This window comes from Drosophila grimshawi, unplaced genomic scaffold (assembly GCF_018153295.1).
Source record: "Drosophila grimshawi isolate 15287-2541.00 unplaced genomic scaffold, ASM1815329v1 contig_44, whole genome shotgun sequence".
In the NCBI taxonomy this organism is placed as follows: Eukaryota; Metazoa; Arthropoda; class Insecta; order Diptera; family Drosophilidae; genus Drosophila; species Drosophila grimshawi.
This window is the reverse complement of record NW_025063240.1, coordinates 14665395-14680881: the sequence shown is the minus strand read 5'-3', so window position 1 is coordinate 14680881 and position 15487 is coordinate 14665395. Positions and strand designations below refer to the sequence as shown.

The window sequence follows — 15487 nt, the reverse complement described above, 5'->3', positions numbered from 1 at the left end:
GGTTGTTTCGTCACCTGGTTGCAATGCAATAAAATACAAATACGTCAAGTACGTTGAAGGTTGAAAGCTTAAAGCTGTTCCACATCCACCGGACATGTGAGGCGCCACTTTAACGATATTAAGCCCTTACACGCAACCACACAAAGTGCATGCAGACACAGGACATATGGGTAATGAGCTTATTTGTAAATGGGGCACTCTCACAGAAGCACAAGCGGTGGAAGTAACCGGGGGTTGCAGTTTGGGAAAGAATTTAATGCGCTACATATTAATTCAGCGATTGGTTCACTTACTTTGCACTGAAGATTGAGGCCAACGCCAAGAAACAAGCATCTGCCTCACGTGGAGTTGAGGTATAGCAACGATCGATGACCCATTCGAGCAGTTGTCCCATATCCGGATTCGATTCCAGGAGCAGCACAACCGTATCACGAGCCAACTGATAAATCTGCACACAAAATCGAGTATGTATAAAATATGAATATATGAAACGAGTAGTCACCAATAAGTTACCTTTTCATCTTTGGAGGTGAGCAACAAATCCAGCCATTTATATATAATGCCATCGTCTTGAAGATGCGGCGTATAAAAGATGTGGCCGCAGCAGAGCAAAGCGGACATGGCCTGCATGATGGAAACAAGAAAACAAGGACTTTAGAATACATTAAGGATGCGTGGGAGCACCGGCTGTCACTTGCCTGCAATGCGCTAAATTGCAGTTTTTCCTCTTCGAGAGTTTGGCCAATCTGTGAGCTAATGCTTAGCGGCTTGGAGAAGCTGCCACACCAAGTGGCAAATAAATTGAATAAATTACGCTTCAAATCGCGCGATAACAAAGTCGCACCAGACTCCACTGTGAAAATAAATAAATATGAATATAATAAAAATATATGCAAAACAAGCAACTTACGTGAAAAGTTTTTAATCATTTTGCGTATGAAATTGCAGAAGTGTGCCTTAACCTCGCGTATGCTCAGATTATCCTTGTCCGTTTCGGCCATTAGATATGCCATGGCGCCTTCTATGTATTCCACAAATGTGGGATGCAGCGACATCGTATCGCGCTCCAACACACAGGTGCTGTAACAGGAATATCTACCGTAAGCAACTGCAGTTAGAGCTGAGACTTAGGCGAACACTTACCTAACACCAAAGGTGCCATTCTCTGCAATTTTCTCCAGCACACGCACTACCTGCAGACGCAGTGCATCACGACGTCGTCGTCGCCGCATATTCTCCTGTTTGCGATCAACGGCCTCGCGTATATAGACCACAAGCTCCTCCATAAGATCTCTGTCGCAAAGGAGGCGAAACGAAAGTGTTACAGGTTTAAAGACGATTATTAAAAATTCTAAAAAAAAAAAAAACTTTACGCTTACTTGAGCGCATCATGATTTATCATGCCCAACGCATTGACAGCCGCATCCCGTACATCAATGGCCTCACAGCGAAGCAGAGGCACCACCAATTTGTAGAGGGCCTGTGGTGAGGCGCTGCCCATCGCTGACTTGTCACTGCGATCCGCGTTCAGGGAGTCTGGCGATGAGCTATAAAATAAAATTTACGGTCGCACATTTTAGTGTGGTTTCGCTGTGAGTAAAAGTCCTGTCACTCCTGAATACTGGCCTTGAAATTGTGGTTAACAGAAACTGGCAGAGCTCAAGCTCACTCCGCTGTAACACTCACAATTCTATTTATATGTATACAAAAGCCTGTGCCCATCTGCATGCCAAACAATTTCATTTAAATTAACATTATAAATATTAAAACCGCACAGAACATTTCAAATAAAAACACAACTTTTGACGCTAGTCAAATAAATTTTTCAGGAGTACCACAACAAATATTGCGGTTAGTTAAAATTGTTGTATATTTATATATATATGCATTTTTTTTCTCTTTTTTTGGCAAGCAGGCTTGACAAGCGGCTGTCGAGATGGTCAAGCTTCAACGCGCAGGGACCAAAATAAATAAACTTCACTTATAATGACTTTTCGGTGTTTTTAAGACACACCAAAAATGACAGTAAGCCGCGAGACAGACAAACGCAGAATAAACAGACAAATAAAATGCCAACAAATAAATGCCAAAGATTTTTAATTTAGGAATTTAATATAGAACAAAAAATATGGTGACAGATATTAATAAAATTTTCAGGCACTAAAAGCAGCAAATGCAGATGTTCTTGCAATTTACAACCTACATAAAGCATTCAAAATCAATTTCATTTGCAAATTACAAAAATTCCAATAATTAAATTTACAAAGCAATAAAATACAATAAAGTGTGGCTTTCAATTATTTATCATTGAAGATAAAAGATAAAGGGCTAAAAATAGTTGGAAATGTCTACATAAACTACAAGCACTAAAGCAATAAATTCCATGCCAAAAATTACACATAGATACACACACGCATATAAAGAATAAAGAACCCCATTAAAACTAGTCGGAGCACAATTATATGGATTAATTATACGCCTCACTGTATGCGGCACTTAATTGGTTGGATTTTTGGTTTTGGTTTTTGGTTTTTGGTTTGCTTTACCCAAGACGTTTCTGGCGCGCCTCTTTGCGTCCGTAGGAGAGCGGTAGCGTAAAACGAGTCACAATTCCCTCGGGCCCAAATACATTTGACGGTATATTGTCCAAGGAATCGGATAGCGAACGTGAGTCCGATTGATCTTGTAAACTATAAATTACAATCCATATGTATATATATATAGAGGTAATACATATGGTGTGTATAGAGCGAACGATTAAATCAGTTGAACTTGACGAAATGTTAACTACGAATATGACGTTTATGACTTCATTCCAACTTTCGACCACTTTTCACAGGTTAACCGAATGTTTAACTGATTTATATGCAAGTATGTGTGTGGGTGGGGAGGGGCGTGTTTGGTTCCGTGTGGTGGGTGTTTTGTGGTTTAAATTGAAATTTTCCCGTCTACCGTTGACAGTTGACATTGATGCGAGAGAGGCACAAAAAATACCGATGCGTAACGCGATCTGATAACATTTGGAATGATTATGTTTGTGGACGGTGACAATGGTAAACTCAATGCTGGATGTAAGAAAGTCAATTTATGCATTTCATTGAACAAATACAGGAATTTTGTACATTTTCGCGAACTTAAGCTAATTGAAACTGATTGATGGTAAGAATAATGACAAAACTGCGAGTGCACTTAAAATATAAAGGCGAACGCATAAAAATATTTTCAATTTCAATGCTTAAGTAAGCGCAGCAAATTATTCAATAATATTTATTAGATTCATTACTTCAACCCTTTACCCTGTCTTCATCAATGCGTCTATCTTATTTGCATATTTACAGGCCTAAAACATCAAATATCGAAAAGCAAATCCGAACGCTGTCGCTTTAATTTGAAATTTGCATATCAAACAAAACAACAATTTTCATATCTGTCGATAATGCAAACACAATCAGCCAACACAATTGATTGTGTGTGAATGTTTTACAGTCACTTGATTGTTTGCTTTAGATGCACCACAATTATTTTCTCAATTATACAACAAATTATGAATGGTTCTATGATAAGATGCAAATGAAACAATAAATAACAAAAAGCATTATAAATCTATAAAACATACATAAATACATAGCAATATACAAAACATGAAATATAAACTATCACCATTTGATTGACTTTGATACATTTCAAGTGTTTTACTTTTGTTCGGTTACAAATAGAATTTCATTGAAATTCATAAGATATTTCAAGGAGTTTATTTACTTTATTATTATGTGTGTGGGTCTATATGTGTGTGTGGGTGTATATGTGTGTGTAGGTGTGTATGTGTGTGTCGCGATGGACGTGTGCATATGCAGACTGCTTCGATTTAAGATGACAAACAGACAATTCGATAGGCGCAAAACTAACACGAAATGACAATAACATTAAAATGGATTTGCAAACAACACTAGTATAAACTTGGATTTGGGGGCAGAGATACGTGCACTATAAATTCAATCGAATGCAATATGTTAACCAAATAGACAAAATGAAATGGTTTTCGATACGGGAAACATACAATTGTCGAGATTGTCGAAATGTGTTGGCTGAGAAATGTGGCATCAATGTGAATTTTGCGTCGCAAAACTTACCTCAAGCTCAAATCGGGCGATGCACAGCGCACAGCCACACTGGGTATTTGGGGCACTAAGCGCATAGCGCATGCCACCTGATTGCGCCACAAACGCATATACGAATATTTTTGGCTTTCGGTGGGCACTTTCTTAGTCGGCGCCGAGCCGCGCAGCAATGAGGCGCGATTATCGCTGACGGGGCTGCAAGTGAAACGAAAAATGCATTCAACAACTGCTTAAACAAATATTCGAATAACACCCGACACTTACGTGGGATCTATGACACTGTAGAGCGCATTGAGGCGCGCATAGCAAATGGGCCAAGCCTGCGCCACCGCCGAGGGGCATTGTTGTAACACGCGCTGGCGCTCCAACAGGCCAAACAGGCAGCTAGCCCAGGGATCAAATGGCGGCTGTGCACAACTGGCAGCTGATGCCGCTGCTGCAGCCGCAGCTGCTGCTGAACTGGACTGCGATAGATTCAGTGTCAAAGTGGACGACTTGGAGTTGTCTAAATGAATAAGAAAAACAAAAATGTATTAATACACCGCAGCTGAAACAGTTTTGTGTAGCAGTTGCTTACCATCTGTGAGACTGGCAAGCCAAACGCCGCTGCTGCGCTCTGCTATCCACTGCAGATCAATGCAATTGGCATTTAGTATGGCCGTCTTTTCCGCTTGGGGCAACAGGGGCAGACACTTCTCCACAATCTGCGGACAGCAGCGATCCATAACATCGATGAGCGGTGGCTCAGTTTCCGGTATGCCCAGAGCACGCATTAGATTCTTCACCTCCTTGAGTATCATGGCCGCCAGTTTGCGCAAATAGGGGCGATAGTTGCAGAGCAGCACCAATGCAAAGCCCTCGACAAAGTGCAGCGTGGTTGCCAACGGAATCTCATTCTTTTTATTCACATCGTTGGCCACCATATTGAGCACTGTGTGCTGTGTAATGCTGGACATGCCGCTCGACGTGGTTATGCTGGATGCAGCGCTGCTGGCGGTATTCAGATGCTGCTGCTTCGACAATTGGCTGCTTGTCGTCCCATCTTTGCCGGCAACGGGTGGTGTCGCAACGGTCGCCACTGGCACAGTTGCCTGTGCAACAGCTGCACCAATTGTTGGCACTGTGCCGCCAACTTTGGCCTGAGCCTGAGCATTAAGACCAGCGCCAGTGGCACTGGGTACGCCCGTGTTGTTGCCGGTGGCTGCAGCGCCATTGACATAAATCGCACAGCGCCAAATGTTTAGGAAGACAAACAAGATGCGCGTGCAGTTCTCCAACAATTGCGGATAGGTGTCGGTGACATCGCGCACCAGAAACTGTGTGTAACCGTGCACGACATCCTGACGCCAATCCGGAAAGTCTATGACCAGCGTCTGCAGCGATTGATGCGTCAGTATGCGCAGCTCCTCGTCCATGTGCACGGTCAACCGAGACAGCAAATCAACCAGCTCCTGAGCGGTCATCGTATCCGGTATCAATCTGGGCACAGCTGCCACACACGTCCGAAAGAGATCAATGCGCGGCTTTCGCTCACCGGAGAGCATCTCGTCGGGCTCCTTATTCTGATTCTGGGTATTTGTCATCATCAACGGGCGACCACAGTGCACGTCCAGAGCACGCAAGATATCCACAAAGACGCGACGTACGTGCGGAAAATATGTGGACATGCCAATGCTACGTGCCGTATCATCCGTGAGCATCTTGTTAATGTAGGTCTTCTTCACCCGCAACGTATTGCCCGACGGCAGAATGGTCACGGAGCGCGGCATTGTCGGCTCGCCATCCTTTTGCTGCAGTGAGTCGGCAACGACCAAAAATGCACGCAAACCGATGCTCATCCGTTCAGGATTGAGTATGACCTTAATGGACCGACCCACACACAGCAAATCGTAGACAATCTCGCGCATGGCAAAATCCAAACGTTCCTGGGCAATAAACTGAATGATCTTTACAAAGATGTTTAGCGGCGTGTCGCGCGGAACGACGCCCTTGGAGCCCCTGCAAAACAAAACAAACTATTTTAGAGATGGAATTCTTTGAACTACGTAATACGATTTCTTACTTGGGAAACAGGGAGTTGACAATGCTCTGGAGTCGCGAATGCGTAGCCGAGTTGGACTCACACTTGATGCGTATCATGTAGACCCAGAGCAGGCGATAGAGCGACTCCAACGCTACACGACTCATTTTCGCATCGCGATTCTTGAGATTGCTCAAGCACATGGCCAAAAAGTAATGCCAATTGGTTAGAAAAAACGCCTTCTGTGATACGCAGAGCAGGCAGGTGACCAGTGGAAAGAGCGCCAGGCGATGCTTTGACTTGGTTGAAGCGTCTAGCGTTTGCACATACAACAGCTCCACAAAGTTCTTCACACACGGCACATTCACCTCGTTTTTGACGGCCTGCAAGTGTATGGGATAATTTAGTAATTAATTTGAGTAAATAAATTCATTTACTTACCGCCGCAACCGGCACTAGAATCTCCACAAATAGACCAGCCAGAGCATGCTTGATATCCTTATCTTTCACTTCCAAAAAGTACTGACCACACTCGTGCATAAACTGGAAGGAGGCCTCGAACTCCTCAATGGGCACCATTTTGACGCGAAAGAACGTCATGCCCATCAACAGGCTAATGATGCTCTGTGTCGTTGTCGGCGAGGCCTCCTTGCCGCGCAGTTCCTTCAGCTCGAACATGAAACGCTTGCGCACCGATGCAAACCGACTCTGGGCGAGAACACCGATCACCTCCGCATAGAGATCCGCAATCATGTGTATATTGTGCGCATTGGGATTATTCTGCAGACCATCCTTATACTTGAAGTGCTTGAAGGCCAAATTCTCAATGCTGCGCACCAGATCCTCATGGCCCGGATGAAATGGCAGCTGCTTGAGTATCTCAATTAGCGCCAAACAGAATATAAACTCCAAAGCCGCCTCGCGCCGTTGCAACTGAAAGTCGAGATCCACACTGGTCTTGTTCACCAACTGAACACTGCTGCCTGTCGCCGGTTTCTTGAGATCATTCTTGATCTCCATGTCGGACAGCTGACGACGATGCCAGGCGAGCAGCGTGTGCAACAGCGAGGGCAAACAATGCTCAGCCACAGAGCCTAAAGCGGAGAGCAGCTGATCAAACTGCTGATCCTCGCCACGTTGCAACAGCTTTGATAGATTCTTGTCGGCGCTCTCCAGCATGACCAGCTCGATTTTCTTCTCCGCCTGCGCCGTGAAATCACTAAACAAATTTCGCATAACAATTTCACCCGGTCGTGGTGCAGTCAGCTCAACGCTGACCACACTGGCCGCCAGGGCATGCATCTCGGCCTGTGTATAGCTGGGCAAAACGTTGATAATGGAACTGCGCGAATGTGCGCCCCAAGGCAACAGCGACTGACGTTGTGGTATGATCAACGGTGGCAATGCTGCCGATGCTGGTGGTGAGGCGTAACTCTGACGATTTACGCTATAGCTGATGGTAGCCGTTGCTTGGACAGTAACGGATAATTCCTGATTAGTCAGCGATGGTTGCTGTTGCTGCTGCTGCTGTTGTTGTTGTTGTTGCTGCTGCTGATGTTGGTATTGTGACTCATACTCTATGCTGTAAGGGTAGTCGTCACTAAGTATTTGATAATTTATGGGCGATGTGGTGCCACTAGCATTGGCTGACGCTGTGGCTGAAACTGATGCGGCTCCTGCTGCGGCCGCCGATCCATTGAGTCCAATGCGGCCTAACTTGGGCGTTGAGGTGTAATCCCCCGAGTTAATGGAATGACGCTGTGCAGGCGAACCGTTTGACTCCAGCTGTGACTCGTTATCAACGCTATCGCCGCTGGCCTGATAACCATCTTCGTGATAAACGCTGCGCTGTGGACTCCTCGTCGGTGTGGTGGTTGTTGTAGTTGTTGCTGCTATTGCTGCCACTGGTGTAGCTGCTACTGCTGCTGCTGCTGCTGCTACTGCTACTGATGTTGCTGCTGCAGCTCCTGGTGTTGTACTGGGACTGGTCGTTGCTGGTGAGCCAATAGCCGCAGCACCAACAACAACTGTGGCGGCCTCGCTCACGTGTTGCTCATTTGGATTTTGATTTGTGCCTGTGTGGAACGAAGTACAAATACAATAAATTGTAAATGGATCTCATATCTTATCATCTATGTATCTACGAAATGATTCATATATATATTTGCTTAAAGCATTACAGATAACTACACTTTCCCCCCCTACAACTTCCCCTTAGCGACAACATAGCTCATGTATGTGTGTGAGTGTGTGCGTGTTTGTAAAAATTGTTAACTCGAAAGAGTTATTTTTTACCCAAGCTTTTTTTAGTTAACACACGTTTGGCAAAATGAATCTGCAAATAGAAAATATTATTATCTCATCATCATCATCAGCATAATGTATTTATTTTTGTGGGTGTGTTTCTATTTAACCCACACACAACGAAACTCAAATGCATGTTAGAGTTCTATTCCCAAAATCAAATCCACTTCAAAACTGAACCGATTTCGAAAAGCAATGCCTTTTTGGAATTCGAGGTGTAGCGTGACGAACCTAAACATAAATGTGTATAAAACGTTAGTGAGGAAATGCAATACCCTATGGACGTTGTGTCATATGGCGTTTGTTATCGTTAAAAGTCCATTTGTTCATTTGCCACATTCGCTGTATCTTAATTAGGAAATGTTAACGATGCATAGAACATGAATTCATTATCGTCATATCGCATGTCTGGCAAAAATACATATCGGAAAACAGTTGTTTTGTTTTGTTTTGCTTTGTGCAGATTGTTACTTCGATTGATGACGGCACCCCACCATCAATCTGTCGATCTGTCAATCTGTCAATCCATACACAGTAACCAATGACAAACACAAGCAAACTGAAGCTAGCTCTTCCTCAATGCATTACTTCAAAGTAAACACATTGTCTCTTTATCTTGGCGCCTTGGAACACAAACTCAAACATGCTTTATGATAACAGTTCAACCGCAAAAGCCAATTTCAATATATATATATATATATATATATATCAAAAGCAGTTCAAAATTCCTATGAGTATGTGTACCCTACTTAATTATATCTAAAATTGAGATTCAGCAGAAGTTCATGTCTGTGACAAAGTATTCATTCAGACATTCGGGGAATTGAGTTACATGAAATATAATTGGATAATTGCAGATTGCAGAGTTTGATCAGTCGATTAATACTGTAGAAACACAATTTAGTAATTGATGAAGAGTTTAGATTAGTTTATCGAACTAAAATTCATTTATTTATACATTTGTTTCCACGGCATACTTTTTAGTTTAACCAACTTTAGGATATTTTTTCAAATCACTCATTTGACAACACGTATTCCTTTTGTAATACAAATATTACGTATTACTTGGCCAAGTATAAGTTATATAAGTATAAGAAGTAAGAGTGACGCCTTACAGCCTAAATCAATCAATAGCTTTGGCCTCAAGTGCACTCCCAATATTGCTGTTGTCCTTTGGATGTCATTATAAAGCAACAACACCATGAATAATGACAACAACGTCAAAATCTAACAGCTCAACAAACGTTTGAATTATAGAAAGCTATAATAATATAAATAATACATGGCATAAATTATGGTGTGGGTTAAATGGATATGCCACAGTGAGGAGGAGTGTGGCAAGACAGGCACCAATATCCAATGACACACGACCGTCAGCTGTTCCACAGGACATCAAGGACTAATACGGCACTCAAAGGTCACTGTCGAAGTTCAGGGCAAAGGTACCGCTTGTCACTGAATAATTGATAAACTTTAAAAGCGTCAGTTACGTAAGAGAAATGTTTTCTTTTTCTGTATATATATATACAGACAGGCGAAGCTGTCATGAAACTTGCGCAAAATATTCAAAAAAATAAATGAAAATTCGATTTTTCCCTAATTCTAAATGCAATAAAAGGTGGCTTTATTTTTGTTCGACATTTATCTAAACATGTAGAACACATGAGCTATGTGAGAAAAATAAACCTGAAACGTTTCAGTTGAGCGAGCACGACTAGGTAATACCCAGTTATGCCTACCCTTAAATGCTGACATTGATAATAAAATCACAGCTCTGGGAGAATAATAAATCAATATGAGTTCGAAATATGTTCAAAATATGAATAGAAAACTTGATAGTAAAGATTTATATACAAAATAACCTTTAAATAGATCTTGAATAGAAGCTCGACAAATCATTATCATTAACAAACTTCCCCATGCACCCAAAATGCTGGGCATACAAAAACGCAGAGAATATGGAAAATAGCGTTAAAAATATAAAATCCAAACCGACAGCAAAGACAGATTCACCCATTTGTTTGTGTATATTATTAATAACGTATTAACACGCTCGGTTCCCAAAAGAAAACAAAAATCTCCTTCTCCAAGTGAAAGAAACGAATGGAAAACGACTGAAATTCTGCTTATAAATGCGCCATGGATGTGTCATTTAACAAACAACATCATCAACAGCAACAACAACAACTTGGCAGAGACATGCGACCAACACGACTCTTTCCTCTAGATCTCTGTGCCCCTTCCCCTTGCACCCAACACTCTCAATACGTCTCTGATTCTCTCATCCAATTTCAGTGGGCCAAAAGTTTAAAAACTGCAGCAGTGGCAAAAAAAAAAATGTTTGTGTATCTTTTTTTCGGTTTCCCAATGCGCAATTTTTGAAAATGTGAATTTTGTAAAGAATACAATCAACGAGAAATTTTGTGGAAATTCTTATCGGCATAAATTGTAGAGCATTGTTTGTAGAAATTTATGATTTGTTTAGGAGTAGTTATTGTTGTTGTTGTTGCTTGCAGGCAAACACAAAGTTCAAGCCGCTTTTTATTGAACAACAAATGCAAATAAACGAACTGAAAAACAAAACCAAAAAAAAAAAAAAACAGATTTCGTGGAATTGATTTGAAATTTTATTGATTTTCTTTGTGTTAAGGGGAAAAAGAATTTGGTAAATACGCTTTTTCCGAGAAATTTTCAGAACAATTTCGAAGCCCACACAGATCAAATAGCATTCTTTGCCAGTTAGTTTGACAAGTTTGCAACATATTAAAGATGGATTTGAGGGAGAAGTGAGAACTGTAGCTATACATATGCATATATTTATGTTTGTTACCTTTTAGTTTTTTTGGTGTCCATTGAAAGTTCCATAACATGAAACTGGCGCATAAATTTGTAAAATATTCACAGCTAGGAAAATGATGCCCAGGCAGATTCGCAAACTTACGATGAAACTCACACAAAGAGAGCACAACACAAAAATATGCACAATACAAATAGCTGGCTGCCTTGGTTGCGTTTGGAACGATTAAATAAACTTAAGCACTCGGTGGTAATTAGTGGCACGTGAACCGTATTGTGCCCTTTCTATTATCTAAACGCAAGTTTATATTTATGAGTTGTAATTAATTTTGCAGCGGTCTGTGTGTTGTTTTCTGATTTCTGTTCTCTGTTGGTTGCCTTCAATTCAGGATTACTATTTGTGGTGTGTTGTTATTGCTGTTTAACGCTGCCTGTTAGCTGATAAGAACGGTCAGCTCATAAATGTGTCACCAATTCGCCAGTGACGTTAATCGAAAACTTAAACGGTACGACAAAATTTTGGATTTGTTATACGCAAAAAAAAAACAAATAAAAATAAATTAAATAAAACACTTGTACATAAAAGACTTTAGCAGGCCGAGATTAGTTTCGTATCGATAAGTAGCAATAACAAGCCCAACAGTTGTTCATAAATTTCTGTTGTTAGATATACGTATATAAATACCAAAAATAACGATTATTGGTAATTTTCACAGCTTTAGAATCGCTTTGATGTATGTGTTTATAATGCTTTTTTATGCTAATTAGCCAGTTTAAAGGCGTCTCAAAAAATGAGCTCAGCGTTTTGAATTTGAAATCGACACACGACGCTGATGACAACAACAACAACAACGAAAACAAACAATTTCTGTTGTCAAATTACAATTTCGAGTCAATTCAATGTGTATTTATTTATTTATATATATGTATGTATGAGTGGGGATATTTATAGGTGTGTACATATATCTTCACGTTCACATCACTCACTAAACACAATTTCTGTCGGTTAGAAACAAAAACACCAAATATACATTATATGTATATAAATCTCAATACGCGCGGCGCAAACGTTGAAAACGTAAAATGCTAAATGCGAGGCGAACTCGGGCGACGACAAATTTCGACTGCGGCGAAAACGCGCACGGCGCTCTTCCCAAAAAGTTCCAAGCAGCGACGGCAGCGACGCGAACAACAACAATAAATTCGAGTAATAAGTAGCAACAACAGCAACAAAAGAGCAAACGCAAAGCAAGAATCAAAAACAAAATTAAGAAAAAAAAAAACAAACAAAAAAAAACCAAAGAACAAATCGCGCGCTCTCGCAAATTGAAAGCGCAAAACCAAAACAAACGATAATTGTAAATTTAAAATTATGATTAACAGCAACTGAATGAGAGCGAGAGAGAGAGAGAGCTAAAACAGTCAGTCGATGAGAGCGTGAGTATGAAACAGCTGTTGCCAGCGGCGAATTGGAAAAAAGCCGCACAGCAAAAAAAAAAAACAAAAAAAAAGTAACAACAACTCAATCAGCTGAGCAGGTGCCGTCGACAGCGCAGCTGTAAAGCACAATGATTAGCATTATTTGTTGCTGTTGCTGCTGCTGCTGCTGAGTTTGTCGCACTCTGTCACTAATATTCGAGACATTAACATAAATTAGATCCACCGACACGCAGCTTGTGACAAACCCCATTACAATTAGTCAATGGGGGGTTGGCATTTGGATTTGCTACGTTTTCCATACTATTTCGTACCACGCTGCGTATGCGTAATCGTAATCTCAAACAAACCAACACACACGAGAAAACGAAGGCTGACGCTTACATTGTATAACCCGTTCTCAGTTGCGCCCTTTTTTTTTGTTTATGCATTTGCCCACATTACATAAATCAACTTTAAATGTATGTATTTGTTTTTCTTTGTGTGCGCAAATTTCTAGGCAAATATTTGCCGTTTTTTTATTGTTTATTTTTGTTTTCAATTTGTTGTCGTTTTACAGTGTTGCCTTCTTTCGCAAAGCTTTGCTAATCATGCAAACACTACAATTTTTGTAACAATAAACAACTAAATTGATTATTAACTGTGCTGGAAGCCATACAAAACAAAAAATCACACAACTTGAGGAAATATTTGTAAAAAATATATTTAAAAAAAGGCTCGAGGAATTAACACATTTTGTATTTGCCTCTAACTCTTCCCCTGTCTCTCTCTCTCTCTCTCTCTTTCTATATGTGTGCCTAAGTGTTAGTTAACTGTTTTTATTGCAAATTACATCACGCCCACGCCACACATAAATCAGCAAACGCTCCAGAAATTGGCAAAAAAAAAGAAACAAAAACAAAAGCAAAGAAATTACACGCGATGACGAACAACACGCGACCGGAACGAGCCTTCACACACACCCGCGCACACAACCGCACGCACACACACACACACACACTATACAGATGCAGGGTGCCCGAGGAAGCAGAAGACGAACACACGAAGAGCAGTAAAACGCACTGCAGCAACTTGACACTTGGCGCGTTGGCAAACAAATGAGCTTTGGAGCTTCAGGACTGCGACTGAAACGGAGACAAAGACGAAGACAAAGACTGAGTGAGAAACGCGCACAACTTATGCAATTGGTGCGGTGCTCAGGTAAGTTGAGGTGAGGAGATTGAAGAGAGCTCACTCACTCATACGACATTTGACTTTTGACGAGCAGCGAAACTGTTTTTATTTTTTCTTTCTTTTCTAATTTTGCACCATCAGTGGGCAAACAGCTGAGAATGTCCGTTGGATAAGTGCCAGAGGTTGTGACCAAACCGACAGACAGACTGACGTTCTTTTTGCTTTTGTTGTGAATGTCATTATCAAGGTTTATGTTTTTGCGCGCGCTGTCTGTCATTTTATTTTATTTGCTTTGGCTTTTTGTGAATGAATGGGCGAAAGAGAAATACCGAAATGAGTGAAAGAGTGTAAGAGAGAGACACCAAGAGAGAGAGAGTGGGAGAGCTGCACACCCACAACAAAAGTCATGACTGGGTCTAGGTCAGCGCAGCCCCAAACAGCTAGTGGTGTGTGTGTGTGTATTTCTTTTGGTGATCAGCCATTTTACTCTCTTGAGCGTGTGTCTGTGTTCGTAGGATAGGCTTAAGAGCGAGGGGAAAGAGACAGAAGGGGGGGATATTTGTCTCTGCCTCTGCCAAGCATGCGCTCAACTCCTCCAACTGTAAATTGAAACGGTAAATAACAGCCCCAAATGCTGTCGAGGCACAATAAAAAAATTGCGTCGCACAAAGTTGAGCAGTGCAATAAATTATGGCAAGAGTCAAAGAACAATGGTCAGAAAATGCGAGTCAATTACACACAGCCGAATGCGCCATAAAATGCTCATTTTGCCTTCCTCCAAAGGAGAAGACGCAATCAAAGTGAATCATCACTTAAGAAATGAGGAAACAAAATTGACAGACGCAAAAGCGCCGACGCAAAGTGCTAACTGAGGTGGGGAAAGGGGAGAGAAGGAATGCAAAAGGAAGCCAGGTGGTATATGCACACACACATACACACAGACATGCACTCACACTTGCATAAAAGAGATAAAAAGGTGGGCGTAAACAATTAGCAGTGACGTCGACAGCAACGCTGACAGCGACTGCGACTGCACCCAGAGGCAGAGGCAATTAGTTCGCACCAAAATAGAACTTACCTGCAACGCCTGCTATCATGCTGCTGCTGGTGCCACTGGCGTCCAGCAATGCGTCCAAAGACTGCGGCTGCAACGATTCCAACGATTGTTCCATTTCTGCTCTGCTCTCAGCTGGGCCAACAAACCCAGTTATATTTATTTAGTTATTAGACCAACAACTGGCTGCGCTTTGCAGCCATCTTTGTTTTTCTTCTTTTTTTTAAGCTTTACAACATTCACTTTTGCACGCGTTGCATACGAGAGCTGTGGCCACTGGTGCACTTGCACTTAAGCACTCGATGAAAACACACACACAATTAAGTGCAATTATTGGCGAATTGTAAATAAATTAGACAAAATATGGGCAAACGAAAAATTTACAATACGATAGAAGTGGCAAGAAGCAGAGACACCGAGTGTCAGTACTCACAGCTGATTTTTGTTTAGCAAGCGGCGCTGCCACCCGGTGAGCAGGCTGTTAGCCATGACGTCACAAAGTTAATGCAGCAACAACAAATGCGAATTTAACTCCTCTAGATTATACATACATATGTTAGTTAGTCACTAAAATGCTTGCAAATT

General features: G+C 41.5%; 1 protein-coding gene across 6 annotated transcripts in view; it reads right to left on the bottom strand.

Annotated features, from left to right (window-relative positions):
• Nucleotides 1-15250, bottom strand: part of LOC6557536 (protein furry) — a 45840-nt gene extending 30590 nt beyond the window's left edge. For 2 of the 6 annotated variants that reach the window (XM_032743025.2, XM_043215478.1), the window contains exons 1-13: nt 14927-15250; nt 6580-8213; nt 6181-6521; nt 4696-6116; nt 4383-4623; nt 4131-4313; nt 2547-2690; nt 1380-1547; nt 1144-1293; nt 911-1080; nt 699-853; nt 514-624; nt 294-448 (exon numbers count right to left, since the gene is read on the bottom strand). In XM_032743025.2, the coding sequence (XP_032598916.1) occupies nt 294-448; nt 514-624; nt 699-853; nt 911-1080; nt 1144-1293; nt 1380-1547; nt 2547-2690; nt 4131-4313; nt 4383-4623; nt 4696-6116; nt 6181-6521; nt 6580-8213; nt 14927-15020 (4967 nt within the window). In that variant the 5' untranslated portion in view covers nt 15021-15250. Of the gene's footprint in view, nt 1-293; nt 449-513; nt 625-698; nt 854-910; nt 1081-1143; nt 1294-1379; nt 1548-2546; nt 2691-4130; nt 4314-4382; nt 4624-4695; nt 6117-6180; nt 6522-6579; nt 8214-11272; nt 11725-14926 lie in introns of those variants that run through there. The other 4 variants (XM_032743026.2, XM_032743027.2, XM_001984159.3 and 1 more) reach the window with 4 other exon arrangements.
• Nucleotides 15251-15487: the final 237 nt, after the last annotated feature.